Below are 17756 nucleotides of genomic sequence, written 5' to 3'. Positions count from 1 at the left end.
TTTACGGAAAAATTCAAACGTTTAATAAACTCAACTTGAATTGGTTACACATTTGCGTTTTAAAGTGCTGATCGTTCTTTGCGAAACTTCAATGCAATTTCTTGCACTTTGCGGCGAAGAACTTTACCAGAAGGTGTTACAGGTAATTCGTCAACGAAGTAAATTCCACCGCGAAGTTGCTTAACGTCGGAAAGTTTGGCTGAAAATACAGAAAGTTTAGTGATTTCTCCTTCATACAAATGATCAACGGTTTTGTCTGGTACAACACTCACTTTTCATTAGTGAATTAATGTCGTCCTCCGTTACATCCGTTGTTGCACTTTTAATAATAACAGCAGCTGGCAAATCTCCCGCCAGATCGTCTGGGATACCAACAACACAGACATTCCCAACACCAGGATGCTGCATCAATACACTTTCTAGTTCGGACGGTGACACTTGACTGCTAAAGTATTTTAAAATTTCCTTTTGTCTGTCGATCAGATACAGAAAACCTTCGTCATCAAAATGACCAAGATCTCCTGTACGAATCCACCCATCTGAATCCATCGTTTTGATTGTATTTTCCTCATCACCATAATAGCTGATGAATCTGTAAGCCGGCTTAAAGTAAATTTCCCCATTTTCCCCGATGCCACATTGGTCTCCGTTGTCGTTGATTATTTTCGCATCAAAACCGGGAAATAATTGACCCACCGATCCGGGGCGTAATGCAGATATATTTCCGGAAATAAATCCTGCCGTTTCACTCATAGCATACGCTACACATACAACACCATTTGGCATACGTTTGTTCATTCGATCGCAAACATCATGGGACACCATACCACCGGTACAGAAGAACAGTTTCAAAGAAGAGATGTCAGTGGTGTTCAGTTTAGGATCTTGAAGGATCAGGGCCATGAAATGTGGTGGTGTTAACGTCACTGTAACTTTATGCCGTTGAACAATGTCCAGCCAAATCTCTGAAGTGAACGGCTTTGTGGTAATGATCCGAGTAGCGGAATTCAATGTAGTCATAAGAATTGTTGCCCAGCCAGTTAGCCAATACAAAGAGCTAAAATTTAGCATAACATCGTCTGATGATATGCTGTGAAGAGATTGTAAAATGAAGCCGTCACTGATGCAAGGTGTACAATGTACATTTACCCGGTCTTGATGCACTTTGCCATTAGGGAAATGTGAGACAAACACACACCCTTGGGAAAACCGGTCGTTCCGGAAGTACATACTATTATCGCTGTGTGTTTGTTTGCATCGATTAGTGGTGGAGGCCTGTAAAGATAATAGCATGAAAGAATGTTATTCAACAGCGCCTGACAAAAATGCTAAATTCGTACTCAAAGCTTTCCACGTCTGTTTCGTTGAAAAGAACTTCAACATTTTGTACTCCATCAGCACTGCCATCGAATGCAAAAATTGGGCGATCCATTTGGAGTTGCTTAAGAGCCCCATTCAGTGTATCAAGAACGCTCAAGTCGCATAAAATTAACTTTGGTTTCGCTAGTTGTAGCATATGTACCATTTCATCTGAATATAACGATTAAATCGATTATAACTATCACGACAAATAATTTGGTTGTGGTCAAACCTTTGGTGAATTGAACATCAATGGCATTTATAGGCGCTCCAATAGATAGTGCACCAAACATAATTGGAGCTAAGTAGTGGTGATTTTTCGATATAACTTGGATAACATCATCGAAACCGATTCCCAAATTGATCAGATTCTGTGCCGCTCTTATGGATCTCCACCGTATTTCTCCGTTTGTCATTTGGATGCCATTGTTTTCACTTATCTGAAATCAGAAGAAAAATTTTCTTTCTTACTCCTCAAGAGTTTTGCAGGTTTTTGGTCCTGGCAGAAGTGTACAAAGACCGGAAACTAATAATTACCTGACCAATCTTGTCGGGAAACTTCGCCAATACATTTAAGAGTGCGCTTCCCAAGGATTGTTTTTGATCCCATTGTGGCAACGATGTACCTCCTGCTCCGCTCCATATTTTGTTTGTTTTATCAAATAGCGTCCGATAATTATTCATTCTACAAACAATTTCTTATTTATTCGACCTTCGTACACAACAAATTGCAGAAAACACAATCCAGCTACTTTGAATATGTGTACAGTCGATCAGTGCGAAGTCTGAATGAATTCAAAAACACAAAATACTGTTGTGGACAATCATTTGTTACACTGATATGTGTACCTATACAAAAAAAAACGAGTTTCTGGCGTATAGAACTAACAAAGTGGTTAATTATGCTATTCACGATGATGACTTTTTTATATCTTATCTATTGAAAGATGAATTGCGCTTTACGCTCTGAAACGATCTAACGAGACTTTATACCCGACATATTATCGTCGGCCGACAATGTTACTCGATATGTGAGTATATAATTCAGTTCGGATGGAATTAAAGTCAATTCTTTTAATTCAGATAATTAACACGATTTTATAGATAAATTGTTGAAAGAACTTTTTTGTGCTCTTCTCTTGATTAATAATGATGATGAGATCTTGCTTGATACTAGTTATAGCATGCATATCACAGGCTTGCAATTGTTTGCCCATTCATTTAAGACAGATAGCGTAGAACTTTCAAGTACGAGCCCCTGTTTTAATACGAATCGTCTTTCTTTTCTATCGAAAGATACTAGAGAGCTAGCATTACAGCAGGGGCATGGTTATACGTTATAGTCATCTGTTATTGATAGGAAAATATAAATTAACACTATATAATAAAGAATGGATTCGACAACAAACCAGGGTCGTTGATGTCATGGAAAGAAAAGCATCTCTGAAATGGAGCTGGGCGGGACATATTGCAAGAAGGACAGACGAACGTTGGACCAAAAAGATCATGAACTGGCTACCATATAAAGGACGAGCTATAGGTAGACCACCAGAGAGATGGACAAACGGAATTAAGACGAATCGTACGAAATGGAAAGAAGTTGGAGAAGCAGTGGATAGAAACAGGCCGAAAAAGAAGAAGAAGAAGAATAAAGAAGTGAAAGATTTTTCTTCAGTCCTTTGAAATGGAGGAAAGCTTTCGAATGATAGCTTTAAGCTTAAACCAACTGTAAGGATTTTATAGAGAACAAATAACATTGAAAATCACATTATATCCATATACACTGGTCATTTCTTTCATATACGTTTTTCCCTTTGCCTTAACATTTTTATATCATATTACACTAGCACCCACTCGGGAAATATTGAAAGATTGTTAAATCAAAAATATTTTCACCCCTCAAAAATATATTTTCCTCAAATACCTACTGTTTTCACAAAATATTTTCACTCGTCAAAAATAACCTTTCCTTCCAAACGAAATACTTGTTTTTTCGACTGAAATCGTAAGAGTAGTGTAAGTTTTGTTTTTATGAGTGACCAGCTGAGAAAACGCAGAAGCGAAATGGATAACTTATTTCAGAGTCGTCGACTTTAATGCGTTAAAAATATTTTCAAGCGTTAAAATATTTTCACGCGTTAAAAATAAATTTTACAAAAAAAAATATTTTCACACGTCAAACGTAAACTAATTACCCCAAAATTAATTTCACGCGTTAAATAACGCATGAAAATGTAAAAAAAATATGCTTTCCTCCCAACTTTTCCCAAGTAGTCGGTATGACAAGTTTCAATCCTCTCTGGGTCATATAGAGAGACAATTACAAACAAACCAACAAACATTAAACTTTATATTATAGATTAATGGTCAGATTATCAAATCAATTTACACGAAACAGTCGACGATCCAATTTCTCTGTCAAGCCGTGTTTTGAGGGCTTGGCAAGAGAACAACATTATTATTTAACATACAGTTAGATGCAGTGAATTTTCAGCATGAATTTGCTTCAGCTGTTTTTCCGCTGATCTACACAAACAATCAAAACTGTTTAGTGAAGCGCCGTGACGCAAGTCCGTACACACACACAAAATTAACATTTTTTTCTAAGGACTGAGGAACTAACGCACAAACGCACTCCAATAAAAGGCACAAGAATAGATCTTTGTAACGGTCATTTGGCCTCTTATTTTATATGGAACGTCCGTAACGCAGTGGTATATACCAACATAAAAAACTGAATTTATATGAGAATTTTGGCCTACTGCGTCGTTTGCGTTGTTTAAACTATCCACATCATCTGGCATCTGCTAATTGGGACGCGTCATGACGCATTTGTTTTTACGTGTTGGAACGTCACCCCCACCGATATCAGTTCATTTGTAAGTGGATAAATGGACTTGCGTCACACGTAAGTGGTTTTCGGGTGATTATATATGTGTGGATCAGCTGAAGCAAATTCATGCTGAAATTTCACTGCCTCTGACTGTTTAAATACCAGTGACTATTATTGGTAATTTGAATTACCCAATTTACCTAAAATACCGATGAAATTACTGAAATTTCCTAATTCTGTCAGTAAATTAGGTAATTTCATCGGTAATTTAGGTAGATTCGGTAATTCAAATTGCCAGTAATATATCCTGATAAATACACATCAAGGACTATTGATTCAATAGTATTGAATAGCCCATGCATCAAGAGCTTGTATCGAATATTTGGGTAGATTCGTTTTGGATGTCAATGAGTGGTATTAGAATCCATTAAATTGTAGTTAAGGTAAAGGTGAGACCGTGACACAAAATTTCGAAGTCATTTGTCGTTCAAATTTTAAATTAAATCACTTTGGGCATTTTAAAAGACAATTTTCATATTTTCATAGTAATCTTTTGGACCAGTAATAGTATATTACTTCCGAGGTACCAAGTTGTGTATTTGATAAGTGGGGTGTTACAGCCCGACCCGAAGGGGAGGGCTGTATTCCCCACTTGTCAAATAACAACTTGGAACCTCGTAAGTACAATGCTTTACGTGATTAGGCAATGTAAATGAAAATGAAACATGCCGTAACACGTAAAATCATTAAAACGTTTAAATAATTGCATACAACTTTCCTTCACCACTCGTGATACTAGTAAGCGTCCCACTATTTCAGTTGATCAAAAATAATTGAGAAAATGAGTGTGAAACGTTCATGAGTCTATTATATCGTTTTTGATAACATAATATAACAAGCAAATCTATATATGAAAATAATTTGATTTTACGTCAGTCAAGTTCAATGGAACCATTTTCAAGGTGGTCATTGATAGGTAGCAACTGTCTAAATATCAGACTATTAGACTATTTACTGACTTGATTTCATAGACTTATTATGTACAAGTTTAAAATCATCAACCACATAATTCCATTTTCCATACATAAACTATAATCACCGGCAAAGCTAATGTATTCCTCGTTGCTATGACACAATATATCACCACGGGGTTTACAAACAAAAAAAACCACAGAGCTGCACAACGTGTTATTCGAGCAATTCAGTATAGTCATACCGTAGCATTGGAAAAGGACTTGTAAATTGGTTTTTTTTTTCTCTTTGCATTGAAAGTTTTAAGATTTGCCGAAAAAAGTCATCTTCGTCTTTAGTTAATAAAGTTTTAAAATGGAAACGATTAGACTTATCAAATTGTTCTAATGTTCGACGGTACTTCGGAACTGTATAAATGAGAATAATTAATGTTCGTGTGTTACAGTTGTTTGTTGTGAAATTCCTTCTATACAAAAGTACATGGGGTGAAAAAACTGAAAACTATTTCATCGATAAGGAAACTATTTGTCAGGATTCTATGTACATATATAAAATAAACGCGTGCCCGCCGTTCAACGGTATACATTGTAGTATAGCATCGAAAATAATGAACAGAAGTCATACAAGGATCTGAGATATACCCCCTAAATCAAAAGAAAAAAGAAAGAAAAAGCAACAACAACAACAACAACGGAAAACTCATATCAATAATCGCGTTACCCACCCCTCTTTATTAATGTTAAATGTCTCTGATGCATGTTTTATTTTATTTTATTTAACTTATTGAATCGATCTAACAATTTTTTTTTCTGTTTTGTATATTCTGTTCATAAAACCGAAATAAAATGTATGGAATTCATGTTATTTTGTCCGGATAGTACTATCGTGTCGTGAGGGAAGGAAGCCTGTGTGTATTGCCTGTTAAACGGCTTTGTAAATTATTATTTTTTATTGGCATTCCGTATATAAAAGCCAAACAAAATTACCGAAAATATTTTATTGTGAAAATCGTAAACAAGATTCTTATTGTTGTTATTTAATGCAAGTGAATCGAAGTATCATTTTATTGGTCCAATTATGCCGATGAAGCCGAAAAATCAGGATAAGAATGACAAAATGTCTGAAATTGATGACAAAATCTTGAAAAATTTCGACATCAAAAAGGTAATTTTTTTTAAATAATTATCTATTTTGTGAATTCCTTTGTTTGTATATGTAAATTCTGAGAAACGACTAAGTTTATTTACAAATCCAGTAAATGAAATTTCATTAAAATCTTGTTGAAAAGCAGATTTCATTATCCATTGAATTTTCTGGAAATAAAATCAATTCAATTAGGTGAGAAGATTTTGTTAACAAACCAACGGCCAGTTAAACTCCTATTCATGCTTGTTTACTTCATTCATAAATTGACAATGGCCATTAATGGGTGTTCTTTCAATTCAACACCGCACAAACCTTTACATGAAATGAGTGTCTTAATCATATTCTTAGAAAAATTATATGAAGATATTTATGCAATTCCGGGACGGAATTGAACTGTTTCTTGTCTGTTTTTAATAACGTAATGAATAAGGTTATTGCACGTAGTTTTAGATTGTGAAAAAAAAAACTTTGCCGCACTAGTGCGATAATAGCACATTTTGTAACGAGTGATGAAAACTTGAATTTTTCAGTCGACTTCGCCTCGGGTTGACAATCGACATCTAGTACGAAAATATACCTTCATACGGTCTTTGTTCCATAAATAACTATTATGCACAAACAAAAATTATAGGGTTGATAAACCGGCTGTGGATGACTCTCGGTTATCGACGTACAGTCGAAGAAAACTAAATTTCTTATTTCGTCATGTTTTCTGATTTCAGAGTTTTTGTGGTCTGTTTGTAATTTACATGAAGTACTAGATTTATATTTTCTTCCTATTTGTTGAATACGCGCATGGATTCTAACGATCTTGAATTGTTAAAATTGCGTGCTACACTGTCTAACTTTTCTCTTAATTACTCATGTAATGATTCTTGTTTGTGTATGTAAATTTTATATTTTGTTCAATTCATTAAGTGAAAAACTGTATTACTCAAGTATATTTTTCGGAAAAGAAATGAATCATAATTTCATTCACTGGACTAAATGGATGGATTACACTTTTCTGCGACTACAAACTGACAAACCGTTTATAAATAATTGATCTCCAGAAATTTTATTCATAGCGATTTTTTCCGGGCGCTTCCGTGTTTTGTTTCTAAAGGATTTCCATTTTGCATTTACTTCAACGAATATTTAGATAGCCAAAAATCTTTCACAGACGATCAGATTATCATCACTCATCACTACTGGTGCTGATACTTCGTTTGATCGAAAACGTTTCAAAATGGCGAATGTGAAATCTTTTTACGTCATTAGTTTTTCATACAATTTTTATCGTTCATTTTTGTCAGCACCTTCCTTTGTACAACATATCCACCGCAGGTGAGGCAAAAAAAAATACAATCGCCAGTTTTCACAAACATCCCTAATTAACATTTTACACGAATCTTCCTTCGGAGTGTATATCTGGCACACCGACTCGGCATTCCATAATTTCGGCTATTAACCTTATCCCAGTGCAAGTTTATTAACCATTCCATGCAACCTGTACTGATTAAAATTAGTGTGTTGTAATACATACTTAAAGTACAAGCAAAAAGTAAACTGCGAGAAACTTTTCGCGCAATTGCATTTTTCAATGAACGAGAAAAAACGGATTTATTGTGTTGGTCTCTGTAATGTCTACTTATAAATAAAATAGCATAGGAAAATACGCCAGACATGATAAGAAATATACTCGGTTCGGTTGTTGTTATTTTTTTTTAGTGATTTGAATATTTATACGTTGAATCTGAATCAATGAACTACGTTCACGCCATGCGAGACATGTATTATATCTTCGTTACTATATCAGACAGCATACAAAGGTTTTCTGTTTCGTGGTACTCGTCAGTAGACTTGTATGACTGAATTTCAAATTCTATAACTTGATAGAAGACTTCTTAAGGTTTCTTCAGATACTTTGGCTTCGTATCAGAATTCGTATTCATAGACTGCGTTTCAGATTATAAGCCTGTACACGATCCAAAATTTTGCACTTCACGCCATGGTTCGAAATTAGTCATTCCGCATCAAATGAAAATAACTTACCCGCAATCATTTCGCCAAACTTGCAGTAATTTCAACAAATCTAGTTGAGTATTTGGTTAGACCAAATCGTCGGTTGACTTCGCTTTTATGGCCACTCAAATAATAATTTCTACTAATTCAACAACCATAAAAAATACTATCGTATCGAAAGAGTGATAAATTTCATTTTATTTGCCATAATGTTTCGTTTATTGTTTGTACCATGCATGCAAACGGTTTCCTCTTAACGACATTGTACATAAAAACGGTGGGATGGATTGATCGTCTCCTACCTTAATGTTCGTACATTGAAGATAGGTATATAAGAAGCTGGATAGATATAATGCTTGGTATAATTAATATCTTTGCAAATCATTAGAGAACGTTAGCTAAACGGCCGCTAACGCTAATTTCCAACGCTAAATCCCCCGCTAACGCTAACATCAACGGTAATACCCTGTCAATAAATGGCACCATTGTGAATGCATACACATGGACGACGCAATTTTCGATTTATTTTCATTTATTATTTTAAAAGGCAGGGAGCCCACTCCTCCTTGATTCCTTAAATCTCCTTGATTTTCAAAAATCCTACTGAAACCTCCTTAATCTCCTCAAATCCTTATTTTTAGTTTCACTTTAGTTAAAACATCTAACATTTTAATTCTGACTGTGGAACCATCTAATATTCAAAACCGTTCCTCGCTTACTTCACCAAAAAAAAGCTCATGAAACCTAAATAATTCAACAAATGAGATCGATAGTGCTAAAAGGTGCTTGCAAAACCCTATTGCTTCAATTGTTCTTTTCATCGATTGTGTTGATGCTGCTGGCAACTTAATCATTTATTGTCAATCAATTGTTTCGTCTAGTGTGTATCGTGTTTGAGAAAAGTTTGGCCATCTGGTTAAGCTAGCCAATGCGTATTTATTCCTCAATCATACACTCACGGAATTTTGAAAACCGACACATTTTCTGTTCTATGGTTTTTTGTGAATTTTGCATGCATTTTTATATGGAGAAATCAGAAACTCAAGTAAAACACAGAAACAGAAAATGTGTCGGTTTTCAACATTCCGCGAGTGGAGGAATGCTGATCCTGAGCGAGGATTTAGCGTTAATAAATTTGTGTTTCCCGAAATTTCAAGGAGCAGCTCTTAGAAGAAACGATTGCGGCTATTCGGATAGTTAGAATACTTTGTATTTCTACGATAAAGTGGAAGACTTTTCAATTATTCGAAAATTGTTAGACCTCTGCTCGTCGGCCCGTAAAAGATATTTTTTGCATTTAGATGTAGAAAACGAGCGAAAGACGTTATTAGCAAAATCGAAACAAAACGAGTCAGACAAAAACGAAAAGCATAAAGAAAGAGGCAAAAATTTAAAGCATCGAAGCTGAAATAGCAGAGGAGACTTTAAAGTTAAAAGTCGCCGAAAAGTTAATTGAAGTAAATTAGATAAATCGTCAGTGGCCAAGGCACAGATGATTTTAAATTCGGGCATTACAAGTAGCAAGAAGATAAAATCAAAAAAATAAAAAAAGACAAAAAAATAAGTTACTTTTTTGGAAAAATCTTCGATAAAATATTTGTGAAAAATTCGGAAAATATTTTCCAAAGAATATTCTCCTAGAAACACCAAAAAATCTACTTCATATATCCTTTATATGACTTGGGAAAGTCAAAAGAATTTCGAATTCATCAAATTTAATCCAAAATCTCATATTTTAAAACTCCTGAAATTCTCCTTAAATTATCGGAATATTCTCCTTTATTCCTTAAAAAGGAGGCCGAATTTTGAGTGGGCTCCCTGAAAAGGTCATCCGGATCAATATTTTATTACTGCAATCCGTAGATCTAATTTGCAGGAAGGCAGCGACACTGTGCTGGAAAAAATCTATAAACTTTGCAATGTGCTGTTCGACGACAAACATCCTCAACTACACAACAAACACGTGGTTAACCTGCAATTGAAACACATGAAATTAATTATGTGATTATTACTTCCACAATGTGATCGGATCAATATTTTATCAATGCAATTAGTAGATCTGACTTGTAGGAAGCCATCGGTATTAAGCTGGAAAAGTTTAATTCACTTTTGATTGCAATAAAACGTTTTACGAATGACATTTTCCAACTGCATGTTCGTCGTGTGGGAATAATAATCACAAAATTATTTTCAGGTGTTTCAATTGCAGGTTAACCACGTGTTTGTTGTGTAGTGGAGGATGTTTGTCATTGTAAAGTTTATAGATTTTTTCCAGCACAGTGTCGCTACCTTACTGCAAATTAGATCTACGGATTGCAGTAATAAAATATTGATCCGGATGACCTTTGAAAATAATAAATGAAAATAAATCGAAAATTGCTTCGTCCATGTGTATGCATTCACAATGGTGCCATTTATTGACAGGGCATTACCGTTGATTTTAGCGTTAGCGGGGGATTTAGCGTTGGAAATTAGCGTTAGCGGCCATTTAGCTAACGTTCTCTATTGCTTTACCTTTTAGAAACGACAAACGACCGGCACATCAGAAATCATTAAATCACATTAAATCTGTTACTTCAGTTGTGTAAAGTATATCACAGTATTTCTTACAAAATCTTTTACTTCATTAGCTTTATCATAAGCTGAGGTCATAGCTTATTTTTAATATGATTACAGTTAACTGATGATTAGCCATTTCTGCCGATAAGTCTGATACAATATCTTTAAAAAAAAACACCTGACACTACCTTCCTACTATTTTAAGTCTGGTAGGCTGTCCTTGATATCGAAGAGCATAAAAAATTTTCGCATGTAAATATTGATAAATAAATTCGCTTTAGTCTATAAACTGCATCAAAAATCCCACATCAAATTTAATAGAAAGTTTGAAAGGGTGAGGCGACTCGGTGGCATGGTTGTGAATTTTAAAATTTCGTGTGAATTTTACGGGAATCATTTAGCAACAATTCCCCCTTGAAGTGCAAAAAAAGAATTCACAGAAAATTCATTTCATTCCTATTATTATGGGTGGATAAGGGTGTGAAAATGCATAACCGAAACAATATCCTAACCGAAAAATCATTTGATAGTAGACACCCAAAATTGTTATTATTATTGCAGGGAAACGATATTTTTGCAGTAAAATCAAATTATGTCATTTATTTATCAAGTTTGAAAACGAGTTGATATAGACAATAGACATGCGTCTTGATTCGGAACCGTCATACTAATAAAATATTCGCCAAACATCTAAGCTGTGTGTATAGATTGTCTAAACTGAAACTATAACGCGAAGCATTATATTTAAAAGCTGTCGTGTTGCTTGTATTACTTTTATTGAAAATGTTTGTCACACATCAGCTCAGCAATATAAAGCTGCTATTGATCGAATTTATATGTCTAATTTTAGTCGAAATTGAAATTTGATACGAACTGATGAATAACTAACTTACCATTAGGAGTACGATATCTTGAATGTAAATGTAAAGAGAAAAACGAGACATGGTGAAGTTGGTGTTTCCCGGAACCTGACAGCTGTCATTATTTGAAAGCTAGATTTGGGAAATATTTTTTTTATTGTTGTAAGGTTTTTTTTAATGTCTTTAAGAATGATGGCTTGCGTTATTTAAAGAATCAGGGATTGAAACCTACTAACTGTAACAGACAAACAATGTTTTTCTGTTTCTGAGTCACCTGATATCGCAGGGAAACCACATAAAATTATTATTTAGTGATCTGTCGAGCCTAAATAAATTTCATTCTTCTAACGGCACTTAGCTTTAACGCCCAATTGATTTCTCTACGATGTTAGCTCCCTTAGATATATATTAGGCCTACAATCGGTAGACAGGCGCGCCGAGTTCTGTACGGCGAATGGGGCAGATGCCCCATACGAGAAAACCGAAAATCTGATTTTGAAATTATTATTGCATTATGTCCCCATTGTAAGACGTTCAGCATTCAGTAGCACGAATTATCACTCTTAAGGTATTTCTCGGCATTTGTATGCTTGATATAAGATTGAGGTGCTGACAGTTCTACAGTCAACCTTTGTTTGCTTTAGCTGATTTTCTAGTTTACTTATGTAATCGCACTGCTTACAAGGTTTTACCACTACGACGCGTACTCATGTGACTATTAAATCCGTATTAAGACACGCAATCAATCAAGGTTCTAAAAGAACAAGTTAAGACCTCTGCAAAATTGATGAGTTAGAAGAGAACTTTTTGTGTGCTAGAATTTGCGTATTAGTGTGTACCGGTTTTTACAAAATGTCTTAGTCCTTTTAAGGCTCAGCCGAAAATCTACTCAGCTGGTCCGTCTGATTTTTTATGGAAGAAAAAAATCAATAATTTATCGCTGCCGCCAGATCGATTTTTGAAAATTTCTTCGTTTTCGGTCTTCGTCACATATATCGATTTTTTACGGTCGGCTCAGTGTACATAAAGAGTTGGGTCCATATGATAATCTAATCTCCAGACTTCACAGATTATTTTACAAAAAAGATCAAGTCTAAAAAATATGTTTTGAGTTCGTGACTGATTGTCATACTTCCCCGATGGTGATTAGATCACCATATGGACCCAACTTTTTATGTACACTGAGCCGACCGTTAAAAATCGATATATGTGACGGAGACCGAAAACGAAGAAATTTTCAAAAAGCGGTCTGGCAGCGGCGCTAAATTAGTTTTAATTTTTTTTTATAAAATGATCAGAAGATTACGGCTGAGCCCTAAAAGAACTAAGACATTTCGAAAAACCTTCGTTCCACCTACTTTTTTTTTCTAATCCCTGGCCTTCGCTTTGGTTGATATTTCTTTTTTACCTCGAGCCACATAAATGAAAGTCAAGAATTCCTTTTCAAATACAAAATTCATTTTTGCATAAGTGCAGGGTAGCTCAACTGGTTAGAACACACCCAGCAAGGTGAAAATCTTCACATATGCAAAACATACGATTGGGTTAGGAGGAATATTGAAAAAAAAATTATTCGCTCGCTCCGCTCGCGTTTTTACATACTTTATAAATAAGAAGATTTCATCAATTAAATAGATATAATTTTTCTCGCTCGCATCTTCATCAGCGAGTATTTTAATTCATAAAGTTTGACAGCTAAAAAGTCACTTCTACAGAAAAGGAAGGCTAGGTACAATTAAGTTATTAAGTTATTAAGATTCGTAAAGGGGTAATATCCTATCGACATACTACGCTATCAACTGAGTTTTGGAATAGTTGATTTTGCCCCATACGACCAAAATCAAACTCGGCGCGCCTGTCGGTAGAGCCCTCTTAACCTCGTCGCATTAAAATACACTCTCTTTTATCGCAGGAATACGGCGATGTGATTATTATTATCTATCACTCCAATTGGTGAAAGTATCGGTTTCTTTTACTTCATTCGTTTTTACATACATTTCGTTATATAAGACTACGTTTAGCGAAAGTCATCTCTCATTGTCGTTGCTGTCGATAACAGATGATAAGGGAAGAGTGTTTGCTAAACGAAAGATGGGACAACCAACTGACAAACCGGAATAAACTCTAGATAATATTACATCATGCAGCAAATTCAATTAATTGAATTTTGTTTATCTTACACTAGAAATTAGTTTCAATAACAGAAGTAGATTATTGTCATTGCTTACCGTTTGTAAAAGGTTAAAAAAAAAAGATAATCAACCTTAGAAAGCGAGATTGAATTTCGAATTTAAATTTTTAGTTTAAATTCAATCAGTATCCACCAATTGCAGAAGCATCGTATGCCCCCGCGTGTACTGTTTTGTTTAAAAAGTTTTTATTTTTCAGAGACTGGGTAAGGGTGCATATGGTATCGTATGGAAGGCAACGGACAAACGAACTCAACAAATTGTGGCTGTGAAAAAAATTTTCGACGCATTTCGAAACGAAACGGATGCTCAGCGTACATTCAGGGAAATAATGTTTTTAACCGCTTTTCGAAATCATCCAAATGTAATACAGTTACAAAGCATTCACCGGTAAGAACACTCATTCGCATTAAAATTGAACGCATCGACTGTACGTTCACCATTTTCAGAGCATTCAATAACATGGACATTTATTTATCATTTGAGTGTATGGACAGTGATCTGCATAATGTCATCAAACGCGGATCAATACTAAAGGATATTCATAAACGATACGTGATGTATCAACTGTTGAATGCAATGCTATACATTCACTCAGGAAATGTTTGTCACAGGGACATGAAGCCTAGCAACTGTTTGATTGATAGCAAGTGCAGGTAATCAATTTAATATTAATATCGTGTGTGTGTGTCAACATACCAGACTTCCATAAAAATGGAATCTCTGTCAACGTGCATGTCCTCGACATCGCCTAGAAGTACTTGGAATGCAATTTGTACCGAAATTGTTTTCCGTGGTGGCAGCGTAATTCATGGTTGTCTATTCAATTTTGTGGTCGGTTTTGATGAGACAAAATTTTACGTTTCATTTTCCACGAATCCTGTTAGGTTTCATCCTTGATAAATATTTCTGTTAATAGCTTTCTCTTATCGTCTTCTGAACCCCATTGACTCCCATTGTTGAAAGTTTAATTTTAAAAAAAATTTCAAGGTGTAAAATAGCCGATTTTGGACTAGCAAGATCTGTATCGCAGAGTCAGAGCGGACGAGAAAATGACGAAGTAGAATTATGCTTAACCGACTACGTTGCAACAAGATGGTATCGAGCTCCCGAACTTTTAGTAGCGAGTAAGAAGTAAGATTTATCAATTCAACCGACAACTGTTGAAAATTATAATGATGTGTGTTCCTCGATGCAGGTACACTTTAGGCATTGACATGTGGAGTTTAGGTTGCATTTTGGGTGAGATGATTCGTGGGAAACCATTGTTTCCTGGAAGCTGTTCCGTTAATCAGGTAAATATGAAAGAAATGTGACGTGTTGACTTCATGGTGGGGGATTGTTATACGTTTCTTACAAAACACGACATCAACGTCGTCTTTAATGCAATATCAATACACTTGCTTCAGGTGGAACGAATAGTAGCTGCCATCCCTAACATTACCGAAGAGGATGTGAAATCAGTCGGCGCTGGATTCGGTTCGTCTTTGCTTAGTAAGTCCAACTCAAAATTAGAGTTTCCGAATCTGGATGATCTCCTCATTGGCTCGCCTGACGATGCCAGGCAGCTGGTGAAATCGTTACTGGTGCTAGATCCAATCAAAAGGTTGTCAGCGAAACAAGCTTTACACCATAAATATGTGGAAAAGTGAGTTGCATCTGCAACGGAATGCATATCCGTATTTGATGGGATAATGTTTTAAATTTCAGATTTCGATATAAATTACCCGAATTGGAGCTGAATCAGGACATTATACCAGTGTTTCGGGATGATGTACAATTATCTGTTACCGAATATCGCACGAAATTGTACGACATTATGACGGCAAATGAAAAGATCAGCGGAACCAGCAACAAATTGGATAAAAGGTAAATTTATTTAAAAGCAGAGGGGAAATCCTAACCTTTGAATTATATCTTCTATTAAGGGACATAGAACAATTGGAAGCAACCTTGACAGTAACTGGGGCGCAAAGAAGAACACACTTAACGAAAGTCTTTGAAACGAATGGCAAAATGGAAAAGAAATTAATTTCGAACAGCGATATCAAACAAGCAAATTTACGAAAAATTTCGAAAAAACCGTCCGAATCATTGTTACAGAACCTTTGTTCACGTGTGAGTACCTCAACAAAGAGTATTCTACCCAAATCGGATCAACGAATCTCCAGAGAACAGTACATTAATCACACAACACAAATCCAAAATGGCAGAAGTGTTTCTCAGCTGGGCAATCGTTCGTCCGGGGAGTTCAGTAAGCTGAATGTTGCAGTTCTCCGTAAAGCTAGCTTGGACAATCCAGATAGCCGACAGTCATTCGATAGTGGCCTGAACACCGATCCGAGTAGAAATAATCGATCGTCGCCAGAGGATGATTTACGAAATGGATCGCTGACAAAAATGATACCATCGATGAGTAAACAGAAGATCATGCAGATTTTGCAGAATCGAGCCAACAGCATTAGCCAGGAAAAATATCGAAAGAATTCGCTGGACAAAGTTAAGAAACCGAGAACGAATTCAGAGTTTCGCGACAAGTCGTCCCATCTGAATCCGGAGGAATATTATGAGGCAAAGTTGAAGAATTTGGAAGATCGTATACGGAAGCACAATAATAACGTCAAGTCATTCAATTGTGGAGCGGAAAAAGTCAGTATGTCCAACGATGTTTTCAAGAAAAAATCACAGCACATTAATGATGGAACGAGAACCATAAGGCCGTTCATCACACGCACGAAATCAGAATCGAAGAATACGGGTGCCAGTAACGTTAAGATACCAGTTAAGATTATTTTAAGCGGATATACACCATCCGATGAGGGATATTGTGGCAGATATAGTAAAGACTCGAGCAATTACGGAGTTATTAGGGCCACCGATCTGTACAAATTAAAGTCCTCAGAGTTGTTGTGATAATGGATAGTTGTCTTTTCTGTTCCATTTCGTTCTTAAATTTCGGGTCATTTTGTGAAGTGTTTCTAATGAAAATATTTTTGTATGACATGCGATATTTTGACTTATTGTGCAATAAAACGAAAATTTTCATCAACATGTTGTACTCACTTGGAAAGCTAAATTGAAATCGCAGTTGAAATAAGAGGGTTTGCGGAATTAATCCAATGTCTTTATACCACTGGCTTCCATTGAGCTAAAAATCTCTCGACTTCATGCTAAGCGAATTCTAAATGTCTCCATGAACTTATCATTCGACATGACATTAGGCCTGCTCTGACTCCGGGCAATATGGGATATTGGGCTAATGAGGTGTTTTTCTGGTCCGGAAGGCTTAAATATTGGACCCGTATCTTTTTTTAGAATTTTAAAAAATAGTTTAGGCATGGGGAGCGAGGCATTTGTACAAATGTACGAAAGCGTTGGTAAGAAAAGTAAAAAAGATGTATACCATCATTCTCCTCTCTTCTAACCAACGCTTTCGTACATTTGTACAAATGCCTCGCTCCCCATGCCTAAACTATTTTTTAAAATTTTAAAAAAAGATACGGGTCCAATATAAATACTTCAAACTTTTCGATACGCTCTACCACGTCAATGTTTCATCAGACTTTGTAATTAATCGGACCAATAGTGCCATTCTTTCATATTTTTTTTCAGTTTAGCATCATTTAAATCCGTGATGAGAACATAGTCAATTTCAACTAATTTGGTAAAATACTTGTTATACTTAATCATTATAAAGGTTCCAATTTAGACCTCGTCACAAACGGCTAGTATATCAGCAATTAGCAGTTTTTCTGGCAGATAAATTTTCTTGTAGATCTGTTCCTGAACATCTGCCACGTGCGACGTAGATTTTTTTGGTACAATTTTTGTTCT

The 17756-nt window shown here is 35.5% G+C and overlaps 2 protein-coding genes across 2 annotated transcripts; one reads left to right on the top strand and one right to left on the bottom strand.

Moving 5' to 3' along the window:
• LOC119069092 (4-coumarate--CoA ligase 1-like) lies at positions 1 to 2509 on the bottom strand. Its single transcript, XM_037172983.1, has 6 exons — positions 1897 to 2509; positions 1592 to 1799; positions 1341 to 1530; positions 1150 to 1275; positions 273 to 1090; positions 1 to 199 (listed from the first exon to the last, which is right to left on the bottom strand). The coding sequence occupies exons 1-6, from the start codon at positions 2041 to 2043 to the stop codon at positions 60 to 62; spliced, it is 1629 nt and encodes a 542-aa protein (XP_037028878.1). The 5' UTR covers positions 2044 to 2509; the 3' UTR covers positions 1 to 59.
• A 2893-nt stretch (positions 2510 to 5402) lies between these two features.
• Positions 5403 to 16969, top strand: LOC119069091 (extracellular signal-regulated kinase 7). Its single transcript, XM_037172981.1, has 8 exons — positions 5403 to 6328; positions 14122 to 14312; positions 14372 to 14578; positions 14913 to 15056; positions 15121 to 15217; positions 15332 to 15570; positions 15633 to 15791; positions 15851 to 16969. The coding sequence occupies exons 1-8, from the start codon at positions 6242 to 6244 to the stop codon at positions 16833 to 16835; spliced, it is 2109 nt and encodes a 702-aa protein (XP_037028876.1). The 5' UTR covers positions 5403 to 6241; the 3' UTR covers positions 16836 to 16969.
• The last annotated feature ends 787 nt before the right edge of the window (positions 16970 to 17756 follow it).

Source organism: Bradysia coprophila, assembly GCF_014529535.1.
Source record: "Bradysia coprophila strain Holo2 chromosome X unlocalized genomic scaffold, BU_Bcop_v1 contig_26, whole genome shotgun sequence".
Taxonomy (NCBI): domain Eukaryota; kingdom Metazoa; phylum Arthropoda; class Insecta; order Diptera; family Sciaridae; genus Bradysia; species Bradysia coprophila.
Note: the sequence above shows the minus strand (reverse complement) of the source record. Positions and strands in the feature narration are given on the sequence as shown.

Coding starts and splice junctions, on each gene's coding strand:
- LOC119069091 (XM_037172981.1), top strand. CDS start 6,242: ATGCCGATGAAGCCGAAAAATCAGGATAAGAATGACAAAATGTCTGAA. Junction 14,313..14,371: donor CAGTTACAAAGCATTCACCG/GTAAGAACACTC, acceptor CACCATTTTCAG/AGCATTCAATAACATGGACA. Junction 14,579..14,912: donor TTGATTGATAGCAAGTGCAG/GTAATCAATTTA, acceptor AAAAATTTCAAG/GTGTAAAATAGCCGATTTTG.
- LOC119069092 (XM_037172983.1), bottom strand. CDS start 2,043: ATGAATAATTATCGGACGCTATTTGATAAAACAAACAAAATATGGAGC. Junction 1,091..1,149: donor GCAAAGTGCATCAAGACCGG/GTAAATGTACAT, acceptor ATCTCTTCACAG/CATATCATCAGACGATGTTA. Junction 200..272: donor CATTAATTCACTAATGAAAA/GTGAGTGTTGTA, acceptor CTGTATTTTCAG/CCAAACTTTCCGACGTTAAG.